Source organism: Scomber japonicus, chromosome 9, assembly GCF_027409825.1.
Source record: "Scomber japonicus isolate fScoJap1 chromosome 9, fScoJap1.pri, whole genome shotgun sequence".
Taxonomy (NCBI): Eukaryota; Metazoa; Chordata; class Actinopteri; order Scombriformes; family Scombridae; genus Scomber; species Scomber japonicus.
Genome location: NC_070586.1, coordinates 27302904 through 27325890, shown reverse-complemented (window position 1 = coordinate 27325890; position 22987 = coordinate 27302904). Strand labels below are relative to the sequence as shown.

The 22987-nt window shown below is 42.1% G+C and overlaps 1 protein-coding gene across 2 annotated transcripts in view; it reads right to left on the bottom strand.

Annotated features, from left to right (window-relative positions):
- The window catches only part of tcf7l1b (transcription factor 7 like 1b), a 31437-nt gene extending 12202 nt beyond the window's left edge, over positions 1–19235 (bottom strand). For both annotated transcript variants that reach the window (XM_053324669.1, XM_053324670.1), the window contains exons 1-4: positions 19050–19235; positions 18849–18921; positions 18598–18725; positions 405–488 (exon numbers count right to left, since the gene is read on the bottom strand). In XM_053324669.1, the coding sequence (XP_053180644.1) occupies positions 405–488; positions 18598–18725; positions 18849–18921; positions 19050–19235 (471 nt within the window). The remainder of the gene's footprint in view (positions 1–404; positions 489–18597; positions 18726–18848; positions 18922–19049) is intronic.
- Positions 19236–22987: the final 3752 nt, after the last annotated feature.

The following is a 22987-nucleotide window of genomic DNA, read 5'->3' as shown; positions in this document are numbered from 1 at the left end:
ACATTATGGTGATAGTTTGATTAAAGCATTTATATGGTTTGTGGTAAACAGATCCCCCCCCCCCCCAATAAGCTTACACGATTTATTTGATAATTGGGTTAATGTCTCGTAGGATGCAGCCTGGAGGAAACAACTTATTAGTGCCATCAAATAAAGGAGAGAAAATCTTGCTGTTCAGATTTTCAAAGCACCATGGGTCAGTGTGAAATTCTACTACGGCCTCAGAAACACTACCCATGCTGCTCTTTTGTCAAATACACTCCACAATCTTTCTGACGCATACACTGAATCAACAACTACAGTGTGCACATGTCACAGTGGCCTGAAATATTGGTGAGTGATCAGTAAAAATGTGATGGATTAAGGTGTTTACAGGACAGCTGCAGTGGTTTTTGACTACTTACTAAATGTCCTGGGGTTGGAGAACGTGAGTCTTTGAGTCCTGCAGATCCGGGGACGTCCAAAAGAGGCCATTTCATCTGCAGGTACTGTGGGTAAGAGGGAAAGGAGAAGAATGAAACAACACAATAAAGATTCTGCAGGAAAAAAAACATACACAGTAATAAAAAAAAGATACATTTAAAATATGCTATGTATTGTTACTAAGCTGTATGGAGTGTATTTTTTTCTTAGAGAGGATAAAAAGTGGTTTGAATGTTGCCAATGCCTGAGAGAGATCTCCAGAAAACACCTGTACGAGACCCACATTGCTGCTTGAGTCAGACAGTGAGTTCTGGCACGGAAGAGAGGGAGTGATGTGAACACAACGGACTGGTGGAGGACTGTGAAATTGCCGTTTGTCAGGGAAAAACAAGAGGCCAGCTGTGGGCGCCCATCGCTGAGCGGGTGGGAAGAGACAGCTGGAAGGAAGCCCCATCTACAGTGCAATGAAAGGTTGGGCTGCGGACTCGGCGCTAACTCCTGTCTATCCGTCTCAATTGGTTTGGCCTTTTGACCCTGATCCAACTAGTACCTCCTCCTTTCATTATCGCTATTTTTCACACGTGTATCAAAGTTATCATACAGAGGTTGTGCAAATGTTTGCTTTCCCTCTTTTTTTCGTCACTTATCACCAAGTGTTATTACTAATGCCCGTCCCTTGTCGCCGTGCCACGGAGAAAGAGCTGTGTTCTCCAGGAGAGACGTTTTTGTGATTTACTGCTCAATACAACAAGCTGAGCATTTTTTTGTGTCCTCCAGCAATGGAGATAGCACGAAGCCAGAGCTCCAAAAGCACGGCTCAACCATCTGGTTTATGAATCAGTTTAAATACCGGATACAGCAGCTTGTCATGCATGTGGATTTTCTCCCTGGTACAATTTCAAATTAATTAAAAGGTTTTTATATTATAAGCTGTGTTTTCTGCATCCAGGTCTGTGTAATGCAGAAACATAGGTCATTATTTCTGTTCATTTATGGGCAAAGACATGTATAAGATGATACAAATTCCATGTCTAAGAGGCGGTTGCACTATCTCTTCATGTTCAGCCTCCACTGCTATCAGTCTGCAGTCTATATAGTTGATTTTATTTACATAGCAGTGTGCTCCCATGCACCAACAGTTTTGCATCCACCCACAGAAAACATCTAATGAATGCAAAAGATTTGACACTTTTTTAAATTTGTGACAAAACCAGAAAACAATAAAAATGCAATGCTTTTGTCTACTTTTCAGAAGTTGGTGCAGGATAAATGATGACAAACAAGCAAACTGGCGGAGCCCTGCATTCAGGTTTCGATTTTTAAAACTTCATTCCTCACTCAGGATTTGTAAGGAGGAAGGAAGCTTGGATGGCTGCGGGTTAAAAATGGAAAAGACATTATAGCAGGAGGGGGAAAAGGGAGAGGAGGGAAAAAAAAAACATTTTCAGGAATGAGTTTGTCGGAGCAGGCAGAGGGTATTGTTTCCTGACAGCTGGGGTCCAACAGAGCACCGAGGCAGGGGGAAGGGGACCCTTTTTCCTTTCGAAAAGGGGGGAAATTCTTGGAGTTGACATCAGCCCTCTTCATTTTCACTATACTGCTCAAGGCTGAATCGTAGGTTCCAACTAATGGGCCCAAGTCCATACAACTGTCAGGAGGCAGTTGCTTTTAGAGGCTGCTAGCTCCCTATTGAAACTTTACTCTGCTGTGTGCATGGTGCCTAATGAATGCTACTCTCTGGAGAAAAAATCCAAAACAATGCAGTTTTCTCTGTCTAATCTATGTCAATCATGAGCCCTTCCACAAATGAAACAAGCGCTATTGTGAGCGCTTGGTCTAGCCCGAGCCGTGCCCACCCCAGCTCTCCCACCCAATCCATCCCTTATTTGACAGCTTCTGCCAGGACTGAGGAACATGCCCCCAGGCCCTTTTTTTCTGAGCATCTACTTTTCTTTTAATTGCCAGTGTGCCCTGTGGAGCAACTGTTCACACACTCCCTGCAACATCCAGCCAGGTAACGCCAGCCGCACACTGTCACATAAGCTGCTGGGCCTCTAACAGTCCAGACTACCGCAGAACAACACTCACTAACACATGGGAGGGGGGGGGGTGTTTGGGTATATGAGTTGTTACAGGAAACAAAAGGCGAAGGATTGTGGGCCATGCTGCTCAGCAAAAACTTTCTCAGTGTTAAAGTGAAAAAAAAAAGGAAAAAAAAAACCCACAAGGGAAGTGTAAGAAAAAACTGGGGACAGTTGAAGAAGAGCAGCCAGCATTTGATTTGAACAGTTGTGACATGGTTTAAGTATTATTAAATGTTTGTAAAAGACTGATCAGCAATCAGCAATTACATTTTAGATCAAATGTAAGACATTTAGCAGTGATTTACACATGCCCTTATTTTATTAGAAATACATAAAAAAAATACAATTTGAACAGACATATGGTCAGGGCCCATAGCAATGTCTGTTTCAGCATGGGAGCTGGAAGCTCTGCTAAATAGACTCGGACAGAGTACTGAAAGAAATGTGTAACCAAAGTGAAGTTTAGCTGATCCATTTTCATCGCTCTCTAATTGTCTTCCAGCCTTCCCTGCTGCCTCCAACACTCAGAATAGACATCAGTAGAATGTGCTACTTTTACAGGACCCAGATGCGACAAAGGTGGCAGCGATGCCACTGAATTTTTCCAAAAAGCTACACTGGAGCCCTTTGGTTTTTCGAACAGAGAGAATACAACATATGCTCTGGGGCATGTGGTCTGCCAGAGTTGGGTTCTAATTGTTACATTGCTCTCACAGAGCAGAGGAAAACACAGCCAGGAGTCTTTGTCATCTCTGAAGTGTGTGGTGCCATACTGCAGGCCAACATCAGAGCACGGAGGAGAGACAGATGTCTGGACATTTGTTGTCAAAACTAAGTCAGACACTCTGCCAAAGGGACATAAAAAATTCCAAACTTTGCTAGCAACTATCTGCCTACTTCAAAATTCACACACCACTGACAAGTCATAATGATTGTCAGTCACACAAAAAGTAAAGTTAAATAAAGAAATAAGCCACAAGAGGCCGTGGTTTACTGTGATTTTAGAACAGCTGAGGGCCTCAAGTGGCTTTTTGTTTTTATAAAACAGTTACAACATATACCTGATTTCATAAAATAAAGAAAAATGCAACAATTTCATGAGAAATAATCATTCTTCCACCATGCAATGTTGTTCTTCAACAACATTTATCAGAATGGTTGCCAAGCAACATACAGACGCAGTGGGAAGCATGTTAATAAGGCTAACCAAGCATGCTTAAAGATTGGAGTGAATATGAACATTTATCTGGATATTGCCATTAATTGTGCAATTGTTGAAGTCGTGTTCAATCATGTTAGCACTCCTCTTGCTGGTACAGGGGTGTTTGACTCTGGCCTGGTATATTTTATCCTGTCCATCTCTTTCCACTACTCACCACGCTTAGTACACCCAGTAAATCAAAATTCACAAAATCTGACATTTTGAAACAATTTATATAGTTTACTAATTGGCGTTGACAGGTATGTATTTTACAATGGCTTTTAACATGGCTCAGCCAATAATAATCAAGGATGATGACTATCCATTTTATAATAAAGTACTAATATACAATAATGTTTATAATTGTACAGGAAAACAATCTGAATACCAACATTTTTTAAATCATAGGAAATGGCAGATATTCATAACAACTACAGCTATCTAAAACTGATTATATGTTATTGCAACATGCCAAAAAGCATTAAATCAATCGGTCAGGGGCAAAAAATCAGGAGAAGTCAAGCAACAAATAAAAGAGTGAATATGTATAAAGTGGCAGCTCAGACAAGGCTTAAAACGCTTGTGAAATGGCTTTGCCCGACTTGTGGTGAATAGCAGAGCAGCAGGAATGCCTCCACGGATCACTCCAGCAGATAATGTCAATCACCAACTGTGTGGAGAGCCCCTCCCCATTGTTTTCTTTTACCCCCAACAGAAAACAAATGGGCCACACAGCTTGCTGTTTGGCTGAGGTGTTAATTACCGTCCCCCTGCCCATATGAACAGCAACTCCAGACAATGGCCCTGTCAGGCCCCTACACAGCAGTCCCTCCCTGGTTTGCTCTGCTGATATCACCTATCACTAATATGCGGGGCCATTGACACCCCAACCTGATCTATGCATGAAACACAATCAAAAGCTTTCAGGACAAAGACAATGTGATAAGTAGCCCCCGCCTTGTCTCAGAGTTTGCATTAAGACTCATTGTTTGCCAACATTAGAGGCAATTACACTGACAATTCTTAAGCAAACCTCAGCAGTCATTGTGCTAATTAGTGTGTAATTGATGGGGAAACGACAAGCAGCTCAGCTGGTCAAACCCGCCGTGCACTATTGGGCCACTGCAATTTTTTCTGAGAGGCAACCATGCCCTATTGTCCCGTCCACTGTGGAGTAAGTAGATTAGTGAGGGAGGAAGTTATTAATTAAAGCTATCTACAAAGAAGGTATAAAAAAAAGAACAACAAAACATATTTTGGTGACAATGCAAGATGTGTAGACACCATGGGTCATTTTTATGCTTATTAGTGCAGCAGCTTTGGTCTCCCTGCATTTATTTAGATACGGTAGGATAAACTCTGTCGACACAAGCGCCCAAAACTACATATGTCCTTCAGTGCATCACTCAGCTTTCAGATAAAGCCTTCTCTCATCTCATAGTTTACATTATATTAACCCTGAGAAGACCGTGGTCTGGCAGTGGAGATAGCATACTGCTAATGGCGACCACATTTGAAGTGTCCATTAGCCCATAGAGGAATGAAGTTAAGTGACTATGACAGGGGCACTCCCTCAGTTTGCCGGGCCTCTATTGTGACCTGGTTGGTCGTCCTGCACTCTTATTCACAGCCAGTAAAAAAAACTGGGTCAAAGGTCAGACATCCAGAGTGCTGTGGTTTCTATGGTAACGTGGCCTATTAAGGCCAGGCTCATTGGCCTCTTAACATGCTCTTGTACACAAAAGAACTATTAGTGCAAAGAGGGAGAGAGGAGAGTGAAGAGGGGAGGCAGCGTGAGGGAGGTCCTAACAACACAGCGTCAAGCTTTTTCCACGATTCTTCAAGATGGTTACAAGCTCAGCAACAGCTCCATCCATGTCTGTACGTAGCTTACATAGATTTTCAGATCAGAAACAGTTTAGAGGACACACAGTAGAAACTAGTGTATATCTGGTCATTTAATACTCCAAAATCAGACAAACATAGTGTGGAGGCCACTTTTCCACATTTCATCCTAAATGTAACAGCTATCCCAACATTCAACTTTAAAAATCTCAATGAGCAATAGTGTCATATGACTGCCTCATGCATATTCTGTACAAGGCCAAACTGGCCGGCAAACTGGATTTATTTGAAAAGTCCTGGGAGTGAATTTACTGCTGTTTCAGTAATAAAACAGCATTAACAGAAAACAAGGCCAAGACAAACCCCCACCCGAAAAGCTTCTTTAACATTCTATCCCTATGAGTTACGACTTCAGCAGAAGTTTGCATTTTTGCAACTCAAGCAATTATTTGTTTCAGGGTTTCGTGTTTTTTTTTTCTTCGTTTTTTTTTTTTCTTTCTTCCTTTTGCATGACAAGATCCTGAGTTATTGCTTCCTGGATCTACAGCTTTAGAGCGTTCTACAGTGGATCTCATATGAGTCTTTAAATTAGATGGTCATTGTTCTTACTCTGTCTCATTGATTTTCAGGTAATCAGACATAGTTAAAGGAAAAGTGCTTTCACTGAGGTTAAAGTTAAGGAATAAGTGAGTAATTCTGCTACAGCCCAAATAAAACTCACTGTATAATTAGACACACAAGAAAATAATTATGCATCTGGTAAGAGCAAGGCCATCTCATAAAGACAGAGAGGAGGGTGCGAAGCTATTCAAGTCAATTATGTGAAGTAAGTTATGTGGTTTCCCATACCTGGCAGATCTGCTTTCAATTGTCACCGACCGCTCCGTTTAATGTCACTGCGTTCTAATGTCAAGACAGACTACACCTCCGATGTCAGAGTTGTCATCCTTTTCTATGTCCTGTGGCATTGTTTGTCCAGTTGCACAGGAACACAACTTTTTTTTTTTTTTTTTTTATTGTTTGGGGAGTAGCCCTCGTTTCATTGAAATTCACAACCGTAAACGTCGGTATAATTAACTCCAGAACACGAGGTGGTTACCCGTGGTTGGCTGGGTGTTTACAGTAATGCTCGACTTAGAAATCCAACGAGTGTGTGCGCGAGTCCGTAGGTGTGCATCCAAGTCTACGCCAATGACACACAAGTGAGACCTGAATTTTTCATTTATGACCAAACACAAATTGACTGGAGACAGCATGGGTTACCAATATAATACAGCGTTTCCTGCCAAGGCATTTAGGAGGCAATAATAAGTCCAGCGTGCACCCTCACACTGAACAGGGCAAATACCACAGCGCAGTAATCACTCTAAACTCTCAGTGAAGACATAAAAATAATCTCTTTTTTTTCTTCTTTTTCCAGAAATTGCAGATAAATATTTACCCCTACCCCCCGATATATGAGTACATTTGAGTGTGTCTGCTAAAAGTGTCTTTTTTTCTGACAGGGCACAGTGGATGATTGTCTCTTTTTCTCTGAGTTTTTCTTGGCTCTCTCCTTCTTTTTTTTTTTTTTTTTTTAAACATCCTAAGAGCAGCTGAAAGAGGCAGGAGAGGCAATGAAGCATCTTGAAGGGAAAAAGTCAGTTTCGAAAAACTGAGGTGGGCATAAGTGGGTGTAGTGGAGAAGGCAAGAGAGGAAAAAAAAAAGGGCCTAAATTAAACACATTTGTTTCTGCTCGCACATACCACAAGTCTTATGAAAACAGAGGGCTGATTGTGTTCACTCTGCAAGTCCCCCCCCCCACCCCTCCTCTCCTCACCACCACCCAACACCACCCAGCTCCACACCCCCACTCCCCTGTCCTGAGCAGCAGCCCCTCCCCCCACACGCATACACACACACACACACACACACACACACACACACATACACAGCTGCCTGCAGATGCCTCCTGTGTTTGCTCTCCGGAGTGCGAGCACAAATCTCCAGACTTCTGGGCCCTGCCTCATCTCAGTTTTTACTACCTGACATCCCTATCACCCCACTGCTAACCCCACTCACTCCACTCTCCGTCTCCTCTCCGCCCTCTAGCTCTGTCCGATACTTAACCACACACACACACACACATATTCACATGCCACAGGTATGCTCCGACATTCAACCCTGTCACTCTGTGTCTGCAGACACACAGAGACTGCCTGTTAGAATCTTAACACACATCGACTATGAGCACTTTTAGACACATTTAAGGATAAAAAAAATTTGTCATCCGCATGCCAGAGGAGAAGAACGATGTTACAGTTGTTGTAATAATAATCAAAATAAGTCATGTTTCCAAATAAGGCACATTTTTGGAGCGGGAAATTAACTCATTTGACATATGATGCTCTATTATTATCTAACTGAGTAAGAAAATATTTTCAAAAGTAGATTCAAACTTCTACAATGTACGACACAGCGCCCAGCTTACTACCATGACATTCCCCAGGATTAGTTATGCGTATTGTCAGCAGACTGCGGGGAGGTCTGGACGGGAGCCAAAGCATTTTTATACCTGAAACATTTGTAAAAGTCATTCCCTGCAATCTAGAGGCTTCATTTTCATCATGCTGTGCATAGTGATATTGAGCGCTAAATCATGATAGAGTGATAGCTCCGGCTATAAATTGGCTTCCCGTTCACATCCTGGGCTCGTCTTACGTGTCTGAAACTTTGCAAGGGATAAATTCTCTGGTGAGAACATATAAGTTTTCCAAGGTTGAAGAAAGCTTTTGGAGAAGTCACAAGGTGGGATGAGGTTGGGTCATGAGGTCCCCTACCGCGTCAAGCTTCATCAGGTCCGATGAAAGCAAAACAATGGAATAGAAAACATAAGCAAGGGACCACTAACCTCATGACAATATAATTTTCCCCCCCAAACAAATTATATTTCACACAGTTGGAGAAGTTTTAAGCAAACTAACATCTATTGGGGAGAAGCTCTTCCACTTTTCAAAGTTGCTCAAAAAAACGCCTCAGCGACATGAACCAGACCACTAAGAGCTCAAGGCTGGATATGCTATTTAAAACAATATATACAGCTGCTGCTATCTTTCAGTTTCAATACAATCTAATGAGAACAGCAAGGTGATTACGATCAGGGGCTGCTGTAAATATCAGATTCCCAGGGACAGAGTTTAGGAGAGGCCCCTTACAATTACACAGTATTCAGGAATGCAGAGCATGAACCACAGTAACAGGGAGCTGAAGACAAATGCTCACATCCCATTTTGGACATTCAAGTATGGCTCACACTATACACACAACAGAAAAGGTTCACGAACGGTATAAAAGTAGGGAAAGTTTATCTTTCATGAAGAGCTGTGTCTCCGAGCCCAAAATCTGCACCACAACGCAACAAACTTCTACTCAATCCTAAACTGCACACTTCTGCAAACAATTAGTGTTAACCCAAGAACTGTAAGCTGCTCAAGAGAGCGAGACAGCTAGAGAGAGAGAGAGGGAGAGAGAGGGAGAGAGAGAGAGCGAAAGAGAGAGAGAGAAAACGAAGGGGGAGTGACTGGAGAAAGAGAGGGGTGCTTGTGCACAATTACAGCAGGGATTTATGGCCTGAGAAACAATTTATAAATCACAGCGCCTGGGCTAATGTGCTCCAGATTGTTCTCCATGCAGCTGCAATTTTGGTCTGCGTGAAACGGCATAATAAACCTGGCTGGAGGACATGTTTGGGTGGTGGTGGGGCAGGGAGAAGTTAAGATTGTGGGTGGGGGCTGACGAGGGTGAGGCTGTGGGCTTGCAAACTTTCAGAGGTGTTTTGAACAAAGAACTTTTTTTTTTTTTTTTTTTTAACAGCCTGGTGTGAGATTTTGCTGAGGTGCAGTTTTTTAAAAAAGTTGATGTTAACAAAGAAAGAAAGAATGAAGGGTGTTTTTTGCAGATATCTCAGAAATATAAATAGTCAAGTTATACAAATAATAAGCAACTGAAAGTGACTGAAAGTTTCTCTGTGGTAACAGTGGTCCAACATGGTAGCTGGACAGCAAAAAAACTCTTCCAAAACAAGAACTGTAACTGAATAATTACACAAGTTTCCACTTACAAACAATTCTAGCTTCAAGCCCTCATTGTTTTATGACCGCATTGTGAAACTGTGAACTACACCCTCATAATTACATCCTTGACATGAGTGAAAATTAATTTTAGACTATAATATGAAGAGACAAATGTTGCAAACTGATCCCTTCATTGTGGCTGCAGGCTGGTGTGGAAGAAGGGATCGGATGTGCTGAGGGAAGCCTGGGCTTTTGTGACCACTCAGCCAACTGGCCCTGAACCTTGACCTCTAACCCTTCACCCTGGGGGGCAAACAAAGCTCTGAGTGACATCTGAAACTAGACACTCTGTGGGGAGAGAGTGTCTGGACAGGACTCAAATAACCCCATTAACTCTGCAGAAAAGATTTATGGCTTTTTATTCTGCCCCTGCAAATCTCCAAAAAACCTAGGAGTCAGATCTGTCAAACATCATCGCGCAATCCGAGGTGTGCACCAAGTTTCATCGCGTTTACTTGCCAATGCCTCCATCTTGCATGAAGATAAACAAAAACGCTCCGTAATTAACGACCGAGAGTACACACATGCCTGCAGTTAAGTGTGTATGGAAATAAATTATGTTTAATACGAACAACGTGAAGCTAATCTTCAGTTTTAGGAGACTCGCTGATGCATATTCACCAGCATTTCTATACAACGGATTACGTAAACAGCTCTGGCAGCGGTGTACTGTAAACAAAAACAGAGAGAAAAGTTGATGGTAAATGTGCCACGGTGAATGCGAGCCTCCGTCGCCAGAATGCTGAAAGCCACTGTAGTATTTAAATCAGGCAAGGAGGGAGGAAGACTGGGCCAAGCATTCTGTAGCTCAGCTGTGAGGCTCTAAGCCGTTGCCCTAGGGTCTTTGTCCTGCCTTTCAGGGCAAGTCTGAGGTAGTCAAAGACCCTATTCATGACCGGTGCTCCCCCTGCCAACACACCCATACAGCCCCAGTCAAGTCAGCCGAGAGCTATAGAGCCTTCCCATTTCACACGAGAATCAGACCTGCCCCTAAAGCCTGCTTCAGGGATTTCCAATAGCCAGCCCCTCCAACCCATGTACAAATCAAACAAAAGGGCTCCTTGGCCTACTCCATGTCATATAAGGCTGATTAGATCTTTTTTTTTCTAATGTAGCTACTCTAAATTTGAAGCAAATAAGTCAGTCACATTTGTAGGGATTTGGTATCTAGCCATGTAAATGAGTGAGGGATTATGTCAGTGGAGGTGCAGAGCTGTCATCCAGCCATTATCCAAGATGACAACATTTACAGAAAAGGTGTATCCAAAAGACTAACTATAACCCTATCCCAACCTGAAATGATAAAATCTCCCAACAAAGAAAACCTAATCATGGTGATCATCTGCGGCAGGCACAAGGGGAATCCCACTTGTGTCTTATGCCTGAGGAGCACAAGGCCCTCAACCACAGCCATTACTCATAACTAATCAAGAACATTACCTCATAATTTTAAATTGAGCAGATAAGGTTAGGAAAGAGTGATATCCTGTGGCTGAGGCCAAACGTAAAAATATCAGCCCATCAGTGGTTTCTGCTGTTTGTTCTAACAGGATCCACAAGTCTTGCTTGAGATAAGGAGGCTACACATTTTAGATGACTTGTGCCTTTGCTTGGCTTTAATCAAATTTGAAGCTCCGCAGAACATTGTGACTCCTTAACAAGTCAAATTGGTTTATGAGGGTAACTGGGGGAAGCAAGGGGGCACCCAAAGGTTAAATTATTATCAATATTAGGAGAAGAAGCCAGATCTCATGGGAAATTGGTGCTTATATTTATGAAAAAAAAGAAGTCTATTATTTGTATGACTTGACCCTAACCTTTAACCTTAACCTTAAAAACACGTAATAAACACTTAACATAATTAGTGTCACAATTCTATAGTTATTCCATTATATCATTATTATTATTATTATATTATCACAATATGGGTGTCAGCAGATCATGTATACTTTCTGCATGCTGTTATGCAAACCACCATGAGGAGAAATCCATACTAACAATAAGACTCACATTGTTACTTAATAAGACTAACCGCTCATCTACATCATATAAAGATCTAAAATTTAAATTCAACCCCTAGTTTTTAAACTGTTGGCTCATTGTTGTATTTTAGACAAACGTATGGAAACTTGCTCATGCAAATGTATTAAACATGGAAAATTCCCTGCAGCTCCCTCTAAGATTTATGCAGTCAAACATATGATCCGTTACATACATTACTTGTGTTTTTAGAGCCAGAGCTAAATTCAGATTACAGATGGTGCGTCAGCCTCATCAGTTACATACATCATCAGTTACAGCTGTAAGTTTGGGTTTCATTCTCCATTTTTTTTAAATATTACTGTGAGTGGAAGAAGGGTCAATACTGAAACATAAAATGTATTAAAATGTAAAAGGATCCATGGTCTATTACCAGGAAAGTAATAATCTACATGAGTTAAAGCTAAGCCAGTCTGCTGTAAACTGTTTACGGTCTGGTTGTAGCGGGTCGCACGTGTATGCAGGTGCAGTGTGTTGACGTGACATGCGTCTGTCAGGGGACATGAGCCTCACCAGCAGTCCAAACTTGCTCCACCATTGCAGGACAAACTCGGTGGGAAGCAGCCAAACTGATTTATAACCTCAACATGAAGCACAGCTGCTCTGCTCTCTGTCAACTAACCTCATCCTGGATGGATATCCATCCACTTCTTAATTTAGTATGACCACTACAACCTCGCTGATGCTACGCACATACTGTACGACATGGCCTTTAGCGGTCCCTGCGCAGAGAGAAACCATTTATATGCCCTGTGTGTGAACTGAAGCGAAGCCCGATACAAATCTTAGTAGTACCGATGCTACATGTGCATGATCTGATAGCCTCCTGCTGCTTGCTGATTGGGCTGTGACTGTACAGGAATGGTGAGGCGATGTGGTCTACGGTGGAGAAGCTGTGCTCTGTGGGAGACAGAATCCCTTCAGATAAGTGAGTGCCTCAAGGTCTGGACGCTGGCCCACCTCGGGATAACAGGCAAAGGAATAGCAGGACCCGTATCTGCCCCAGTTTATGCTCCCACCACATCTCATCAACAATCTCTCTCCTCTTGCCTGCTCTCTCTCTCTCTCTCTCTCTCTCTCTCCCTCTCCTGCTGCCTGCAGAGCTTAAACTGAAAACAGCTGCTTGGAATACCAGACTGATGAAACCCTGTTTAGAGCTTTTTCTTTTTCTTCCTGCTGTACAATCATGTTTTATTAGCATGGAGTGAAGCGTTTAAGGCACAATTATAGAGGGAAAACATTTCTTTATGTGAGCTAGTGGTTATGGCTGTGCAACGGCCACATACACATACATGGGACATCCCACAGTTTATTGTTTACCCCCCACCCCTATCCCACCCCACCTATCAGTCAGATTCAACTAGGGCTGCAGCTAAGGAGTCATTTCATTATGAATTACTCCACTTTCAATAAAATGTCAAAATCACTGACAAATACCCGCCAGAAGTTACCAGAGCTCAAAGTGATGACACACAAATGTTTTTAAAAAGGAGCTTCAGTCATCTCATGTTAGAGTTTTACGGAGTTTGTCACATATTTTTGGTTTATTTACTGTCTGACTTGATTAATTTCAGGAGTGTTGTCACCTGGGAGCGAGACAGACTAAACCAAACCTCCAGATAAATCCAGGGGCCCACCCTCAAGCCTCCCCCACCCCCACACCAGGCTTCCAGGTTAACACCGCAAGATAGATATGACTACCCTGGTACTCATAAGACATATGATACGTGTCTCCATCTCCCACACCTCCATCTCTGAGTTTCACTTTGTGGCAGAAACCTCTCTTTTTTTTTGATAATTAGCAGCTGTGGAGGAGTGCAGATAGCCGGCTTTTGAATTCCATCACTTCAACCTGAACTCCTGTGTCTCTTAAGTCCCACAATCACTCAACCCTACAGTGACCACTGAAAGAAGACTGACAACACAGAACACGTGCAGACCTGATGACATGGGTTTTCTGTTTTTGAGGTTGTTGAACTGACATGGTCTACACAGCATGTCTTCAAACTGTCTCAGAGCTGTAAAGGTAAAGATTTTCAGGTGCATGGGAGATGTTCACCTTTAGCTAAACGTGTCAAACAAACACGTGCCCCGAAATGTTAACAGGGAAAAAGCAAGGTACCGAAAGCCCAAACTGCGCAGTAGCTCTGGCCAACAAACATAGCAAATGAGAAAAACACATAAATTGATAAAAACACATTTGCACACATATTCATCTTGGCACATCAAAGGGATTCATTGATGTCGCTGAACATGGGGAGTCTGCGGCTGGAGAGGGGAGATGTTGGTTATCCTTTCCTCAAAGGGTGCTGAGATGCTCCTGATGGGCCCTGCGCTAGAGAAGCCAGAGAGCACTATAAACAGAATTTCTAATGTCAAGCGGGCGGGTGGGTGGGTAGGTAGCGAACTAGCAGGCTATGGGGTAGCGGGAGGAATTGACGCCAGCTCATGCTTTCCACAGAGACCAAAGAGGGAAGGATACAGACCAGGACTGACACCATTTCACGCAGTTCTACACAAGTGTGGTTAGGAAATGAGCATGAGCATCCCCGGCCTGAAAACGCCAAAGCGCGTGCTCCAGTAAAAATCCAGTAAGAGAGCTTTTATGGGAAGCAAATAAAGCTGCAAGATTATTAAAAAAAATGTATCCCATACAGTTGTAACATCTACTGATATGTTGGTTACACAGTGAGTGATTTATACATGTAGAGAGGCATGTAAAGTAGAACATTTGTGACATGTTATGGCAATATAATCACCACTATAAACTGCTTTGCTTTATGTTGCACTAATTAGACCTGACTGTGATTACCTCTGCGCAATATAAAAGTAATTGCTGAGACATTTGAGCATAATCAATTGAAAAGCTCATATTTTGGAAATATGAAAGTGCATCACCTCCCTTTTAAACTAAATCATGACTAATTAGATATTTCAAAACGCATATTTTGCCAAATTTATTTTAATTTCCTCAAGCCTAGCAATAAGTGCATTATCAAACGAATCACTCCGGGGAAGCGCTCTCAGCCAGCGATGGCATTTTTGCGGTTGCTGGCGATCTGTTTTTAATTGAACAGTGCCACTAAATTGATGTAGATGTGTTTGCCTTTGAAGGAAAAACCTTTTAAAAACTATAAACCCAGTCAAAAATGTTAGCTGTGTTGACACAGTGCTTGGTAGAAAAAATATTTGCGCGCTAACATTCAGATTACTTGCAGCAGCGGAATACAACACTGAGGGTTGTCAGAATGTGAGCCCTGTACACTGTTCCCTCTGTTGCAAAGTATCCACCTGAACACCCCACCGCCCCCCTCACCCTCACCCTCACCCTCGCAGACTTTACACACACAAGCGTGCGGCACGCATGGATGCATGTGTGCACGTACACACACGTATATGCACTGAGGTGAGTGAAATGCCAAAGTGAGCAACCTGATGAAAAGACGACTCCACACAAACAGCGTTTGCTTATGCAGGGAGAGGTCCTTTTATTCACGGGGACAATGTCTGTGTTGACTTTTCTTTGTCTGCACATTTTTAAGCACCAAAAGCAGCAGAAAGAATGGAAAAAAAAGAAGTCAGAGAGGCATGCAATTGTAGCCACTGACATGTTCAGACTTATACAAGCTCCCCATTCATATCTCCATCTCAAACCATTTTCTATTCAACAATCATGCTCGGGAGTTTGAGTGTCCCACTGTGTATTTGATGAAGATATATTTGAGCGGCTAACCTTGCTCTCGCTTACTTGCCATCTCTCACACATAAGAGACATTTCACTCTTTAGTGACGACGACGATGATGTACTCGCAGAGTTATCTAAAAGTGCTGATGAAGCTCACAGAAGTGGCGTCAAGCGGAGTGCATGTTCACCAATTAAATCTGGCACCGGCCCGTCACTACAGAAACAATGCAGCGATAATCACATCAATGAATCGACAAACAACAAACTAGATTTGTGGGCCTGACTTAGTAGGAAAAAGCTCCACTCCGCAGCAGGCAGAAGTCTGGTGGAACATCTCTCAAAACATAAAACCTCCTCCTCAGCTCTCGGTGGATTACAGTGGAATGTCAGCTCTGAGCAGGCTTTAAATCAGTTATGCTTGGCCCTCGGGGGAACTCTGTGCTGATCCCATGTAGGCCTGTCTCTCATTGCTCATGATAGGGTTGCCACATCCAAATTTAAAAGTTGGGCCTCAAATCCTTCATCGTGTAGCACATCGCAGAGTGAAATCACTGCCTGATTCTTGAGCAACATATCTGTTATTCAGCACTGCGTTCTTTAAAATACTGACATGCAGTAAACTGTTTTAAAATCACACAAAGTACTAAGATGTCAAACCAGAAGGGGGAGTTGTAAATAGATACATGCAGAAAATATAAAAATGAATGCCTCTCACATACACACAAATTGTTGCGTGTGTGTAATTTCAAAATTCTTCACTATTCAGCAGATTTTGTTGCCTGGTGTTAATCAAATGATCTGAGTGACATAACTCTTAAGTGTCTCATCCAGCACCAGTACAACCACATACCGCACCACGCTTACAAAACAAATGTGTCATTCCCAGCAGAGCTGTCCAAGACACACAATATAATGAACTGTTTGCAGTATCTCAACAACACAAATAATTTTACTCAGTGGGCAAATTTTTTATCACACAAGCCAATCAGTATGTTCCACATAAGTGTGCATGATGAATGTAACTGTAAGGCTCATTAGTTAAACAAAGTTGCTAGCCAGATGTGGGTGCAGGGTACTGGTAAATATCATCCAGTAAATCTGATTGCATTGAGTTTGGTCCACAGGTGTAAACAAACCAAACCCCCTGAGTTCGAGCCTTAAAAAGGCACTAAGCTGAACCTCTCATCCATCACATTCACTGCATCCACACTGAGCAACGAGCACGGTGCAATATGGAGACCTTAAGTATGCCAGCCATTGTCTGCCTGCTTGCTTTCTGACATGGTGATGATTGACGCAGTCTGCCGACTCTGTCCCATTGACCTCATTCTTTTTTTCTCCTCTATAATATGTAGGATTAAAGCTCTAAATGTTACATCCTCACCAATTATTTGTAACTTCGCCTTAAGCAACAAGAACAGCCGTTTTTAATTTTCATCTTTGTTTTCCTGGACAACCACACAAGGAAGTGAAAGGCTTTCCTACCAGAGACACAACAGACAAAACAAAAAGACAAGATAATGGACAAGAAAAAAATCTGTCACTGATTCCTGACTGATTTTGTGCACTTCTTGATTATATCAAAAACATCTGCCAATGCTTCCAACTGAAACTCTTGCAACAGAACTGAAGTGACAGAAAAGAAGAGCAAAATACACAGCGCATATTTATCTGTGACATTATTCCTGCTAAACTCCGTTGGCCAAAGGAAAACGAGATAGACCATCTACAAGTTGGTATGTATCACCTAGTGTGAGCAAAGTAGCCATTTAGTTAATGAGCCCCAATGGGGACCTCCAATGAAGCCATCAAGACTGCTCAGAATAACAATGGTCAACTAACGCCTTTCTAATTGAATGGAAGGTACAGGGAGGCGAGGGGAGTGGGCCTGGAACAGTGAAAAGAAGACAGAAAAAAAAGAAGGGAGGAGGGAGAAGGAGGAGGAGGGGTGGGGGGTCTTTTCAGTCAGATGCCTGCCAGGCCTTAACGAAAGTACTTGTTTTTTGGGGGGATGTGACAATGATTGGGGGATGGACGTGCTTTTAGGAACACAGCTCTCCAGCAGGGATTATTTCAAGGAAGTTTGCATAGTCCCATTTAAAATGTATTTTACAGCCTTCTAAATATTATTAGTAAAATCAGCTCAAATCTTTCTTATTGCTTCTTGTGAACAAACTTTAATTTAAATGTTACATCATTAAGTAATATTTGCATCATCGCTAACTGGCAGGACATTATTGTAAGGTTAATTATCAATTGTAAAGGATTGTTAGATATGTGATATTTATGGCAATGCAGAATTATACTCAATCATAACGACACTTTACCAGGAAATAAGTCAATGCGACAATTGCCATTAAAGGTTATAAACCGTTTACTGCTTCATGGACAGCTGATGTGATGCAAAACAATACACCGGATAAATCAGCAACACTTACTTACGACTGTCAACCTTATCTAGACTTTTTAAAAAGTCCCTGGATATGAACTGTCATGGACACAGCAGTAAAATGCTTCCCATGTGTGTCAAAGCAAGGTATTACATTGTTATGACTGTAGGATATGACTTTAGGAACCGTTTTCTCACTTTTTGTCTGCAGATAATGTGTGCAAAAATGCCTAGAGCTTCTAAAATAGACTCAGTGGACAACTACTAGCCTGCAAACAAAAGAACTGTCTCTCTCAAAAGCATCCTGGCTAGAAAAAAAGGAAAGCAGTGTTGTGAAAATGGTCACACATAAAAATATCTAACAATGCTGAAATACATTTTAGAGGAATGTTAGGCTCCATGTTGCAACACATAAGTCCCCACAGTGGAATTACAGTGATAGTATAAGAGCTATAAGTAGCTTTAGGAAGACGTGGTCATTATAATCAACATCCAGCATGTGTGCTGCTGCAGGGTACTTTCGATAAGGAGTAACCATAAATTATCCCAAACCCAAAAAAAACATTAATGTGTCTTAACTTTGAGCAGAATGATAAGTTGTCAAACGCAACCCTTGTCGAGGGTGGATGGCTGGGAGACATTTATATCCCCAAAAAGAACAAAGAAGTAGTTAGTACTCCTTGAGAGGCCACTCGGAGGGAATATGGCGGTCTGGCAGCGCACACAGGAACTTTTACGCACGGCCAAAGTTTTTTTGGAGAGTGCGACAGAGCACAGGACAGAGAGTGAACACTAACACATCCACATGGGCACTTACTGTTCTTGCACTCGGAGACAGTGAGCCGTTGGATAGGTAGGGATTGGTGAGGTCTGGGATCATAAGAAACGGGTAACCAGGATAGTGTGGACTCTTAAAAAAGCCACCATCTTGCTGCCTTCTCAGTGCTGCGGGGAGAAGAAAAGTCGTTTGTGAGCGTTCATAAAGGCACAAAAGCAACATATAAATACCAGTTTGAGTACACAGAATACCAAGAATATTATGTCTCTCTTTTTTTTCATTTTTTTTACCTTCACCGAAGTAGTCTCTTGCTTTCTCATAACTTTCTGAGTCGGGTCTGGTTTGGGGGCGCCTCTCTGCTTGCTGACAAGGGGAGAATATACACACGGATTGGGGAAGAAACTATTGAAACTTTCAGCCACATTAAAAACACATTTCTTTTAAGGCTAATCTGTGTTTGCATAACGTATTTTTAAAACCCAAGTCCTTACCTCTGAGTCTGACGAGCTGCTGTTGTTTTCCGACTCGTTCACTAAAGAGGATTTCACATCATCCAAATCCCTTTCCGCCGATACGTTTTCGGATATCTTTTCCTCTTGTTCCCCTTCGTCTTTGAAAGATATCATTTCATCATTGGCCCCCAAATCGTCCCCACCACCTCCGTTCAGCTGTGGCATTTTTGCAGCGCGTTGAGTTAGTATCGAGAGGAGGAAAAACAATCGCTGGAACAATTGGCTATTTTTTATCAGATCAGTGTAGTCCAAACGAGTCACTGGAGTAGCAAACTATCTACAAGAAACTGTTCATATTTTCAGATCTCCCTTTTCATCCCCTGAACGTGATCCATGACGACTCTCGCAATAATCCACAAGTAGTTACAACAAGGACTCTGCTTGGAAATATCGATGGGTAGTATTTGGCGTCGGTTGCCGGATGCGCAGCAACTTGGCAAAGTTTCGTCTCCTTCGCAGCTTGTGGACAACTTGTGGCCCCTGTGTGTGTGTGTGTGAGTGTGTGTATGTGTGTGTGTCTCCTTGTTGTGCTGCTGAGGAATGGGATCTCCTCCTAAAGAGCCCAGGGACCACATAAACTACAGTCCGAGCGACCGAGAGGTTACTCAAGAACAAGAAACACGTCCGATTTCATCTCCTAATATCCATGTGTAAGAAAACAATGGCTCCAGCGAGCAGCAAAAAAAAGAAGAAAAAAAAAACACGAGACGGTCAGGCTGCAGTTCAGTTCACTTCTGACTCGCTTGATTCCCGCAGAAGTTTAAACCCACACTTCGTTGTTTTCCTGGCGATAAACTCAGTACACAAAAAACTATAAAAGCTAAATAAAACCCGATGCAGAAGTGGTAGATTTTCAGCTGGACGCAGTCGCCCTTTCCCTCCACATTGCTGCCGGGGAATGCGCCCTGAAAAACTACTTGGTTGTTCAAGTGGAAGAAAAGCGCAGCCCGTCCGTCCGTAGAGGAGGAGTTTGCGTTGAAAACCGACACTTCATTCACCACCATGTAGATCAGCTATTCTTAACCCTCAAGCCACCAAGGCACAACTCACCACACCACAAAACACAATGAAATAATCGAGGGCATTTTAAAGCGAATAGAGCTTGAAGATTTACAGTAACCAATACATAGGCCTATATAACCTAAATTATTATTATCACCATATGTTGTATGCTTATTATTATAAACAGGAAGACACATCTCCATCAGAAGCATTCCGTCATATCAGTTGTTCTTTACTATGTGGCTAGGCTTGTTGCAATTAAAACTTGATGAGCACAAATGATGTGTTTCCCTAATTGTGTTTTATTAGACTCAAAGTAAACTTGAGCAGCAGTCATGTGGTGCGTCCTGCTGATATCCACAGCACTGTCGAGGCAAACACCAGAGACCACACTGCCTCCATCTGTGTGAAAATGACAGGCCCGAGTTCAGTGGGAAAGTCATAATTACACACTGCCATGTAAATTGCATGTCTGTGTGTCCTGAAACAATATGCTGGGGAAGACAAAGCGCCATAACACCTGGGATAAGCATGGCCCATTATGGCACAACTATAGGCGTGATGGAGTGAGGCAAGCCTCTGAACATCCAAGCCCTGTATGACAGGACAAGCCAGGCTCTTTTTTTCTCTCTGTAGTCTGAAATACTGTACATGGCCTCAGTTGATTTGAGGAACAGGATTGGAGGCCCGGTTTTGCAAGCAGTCTTGGAAGAACAAGGGAAGTGGTTACAACTTTTTTTGTGTGTGTTGTTCCTGTGAAGTAACATGCACATAAATCATAATCACGGCATAGAAATGTGTTTCCAAATGTATGAAAAAGAAATGTTTGCTCAAAAATCACTACGAGTTGCAAAGTTTTCCAATGTGTAACAAATAAGTTATCTGTTTTTCATGTGTCCCTTCAATTTGATTATTTTAAAACACTTCCTCACTCATCCTTCACCTTTTCCTGTTCATGGACTTCTCTTTGGTTCTGATGCAATTCGACAGGCTTCCCCTGTTTGAGAAAAGAATTCATTGATGTTGTCGACTGCGTGTCAGCAAGCTGAGGATTGACTGACAATTCAGCGGTGTCTCTACGGGCCTCATTAGATCTCCACTCCTCCTGGGTGTTTGTGTGTGCTTGCACGTAGGTGTGTGTATTTGTATTCAGTCAAAAGCAACATATAGTTGCATTTCTATGAATTGCATGCAGGGTGGTTATTGATAGTGGGTTCCTTGTACGCAGAAATACACATTTGCACTTGCATGCACACACACAGGTGAATATTTGCCCTAAGGGCAACATATCATTGTTTTTTCTGGGCTACAGTATATGCAGAGAATGTAACAGAATGCATTTACTAAATGATGTTCACCCAAGATGTTCATTTTAATCATCCTGATGTAAGATGCAGCCCTCCTGTTTGTCAATGAACTATAGTTTTCTCCTCTTAAATGAAACACATATAAGAACAAACATAGAATTTTATCTAAATGTATCACATGTCAGAGATGTTACAGACTCATGTCCCAGCAGGTGTAATTACAATTATTCAGTGCTCATGCACCATAGCCTTATGAATGATTAATAAAGAAATCAAATATTAAAACAAGTCAACACAGAAAAATAATAATCATGTGCATAAATCAGCTGCTGAACAGGAATATCTCTTAAACACTGACACTTCTCACTCATGCATAAGTTTCAGCAGTGTGCTATTACGCACCATTGGCATGCAGTAAGTTCACTGTTGTTCACAGAAAGCTGTAACAGGACAGTGAGATATAACACGTTTGTGATAAATAAAAAAAATCCAGTATATCTGAAAAGTTTTATGGCAAAGTCAGGAAGGCATCATTTCATAAACACAATGATGCCTGTTGTTCAAATTAAAGTACATGAATGGGTTTGCTGTTGAATTTGCTTGAAAAAAATGATGATTTTGTGGACAGAATAATTTATATTAACTGGCTGATCATTTTATATATACACATATCTTATATATGTTGAGTTTGGATAAAAAAAAATAAATAAAAAAGCTTTTCATTGTGATTTATTCAGCAAAGCAGCTACACTGTGGCTTTTTGGCAAATATTATCTGTCAAGTATTTGAAAAAAAAAAACATTTTTATACATGAAAAGGACTTAATCTCCCTTATATTTACCTATGTATCCCCCATTCTGCCTTTTTCCTTGTTAGACTAGGATTGGTTTTAACTGGGAGCTGATGAGGGGTCAGGAGAGATACGAACAGCCACAATCTTAGCCTGGGGGCAGATCGACTGGTGGCCAGAAAATTTATTCAGAGGGTGCTGTCCCTGCATCTGCCTTACTTTGAAGTTGCTCTCTCAACTCTGGCTTGTCGTACGTGACTGTGTGTTCATTTTTCCCCCCTCACTAAAGAGAGTGAGAAAAAGAGAGAGATGATGTGCTTGTGTGTGCCGATACACATGTATGTGTTCCTCAATGCCAGGTGTGTTTCACTCAGAATGTGCCCGGCTGTACGTGTGTTTGTGCAGTGGTATGTCTGTGCACGTGTTGGCATACTCAAGAGAAAGTGAGAGTGGATGAGAGAAAGCAGTAGAGGGAGGAGAGAGAGAGCGATGCTGAGTGCCAATCCATACTTGCTTTGGAGAATTCAAGGTCATCCTTTGATGTTTTGCCAACCATCGGCCAATCACTTTCCAATCAAAGCGGTGCTTAATTCAGCAGTAATTCCCATCTTCTCATCACGTTTTTGCCTCGCTGTTTCAGAGGTGTTAAGGCATTTCCCTTGTCTTTCCTCTGATCTGCTGCAGTGTGTCCAACATGTCTTCCCAGGCCAAACCCACTCTGTCAAGCTCTCTAATAATACTAGCTAAAGTGTGCGGAGGACATGTCAGATCACACATTGCGCTACTACTGCTTCCATCTATCTCACTTCAGGAGATTT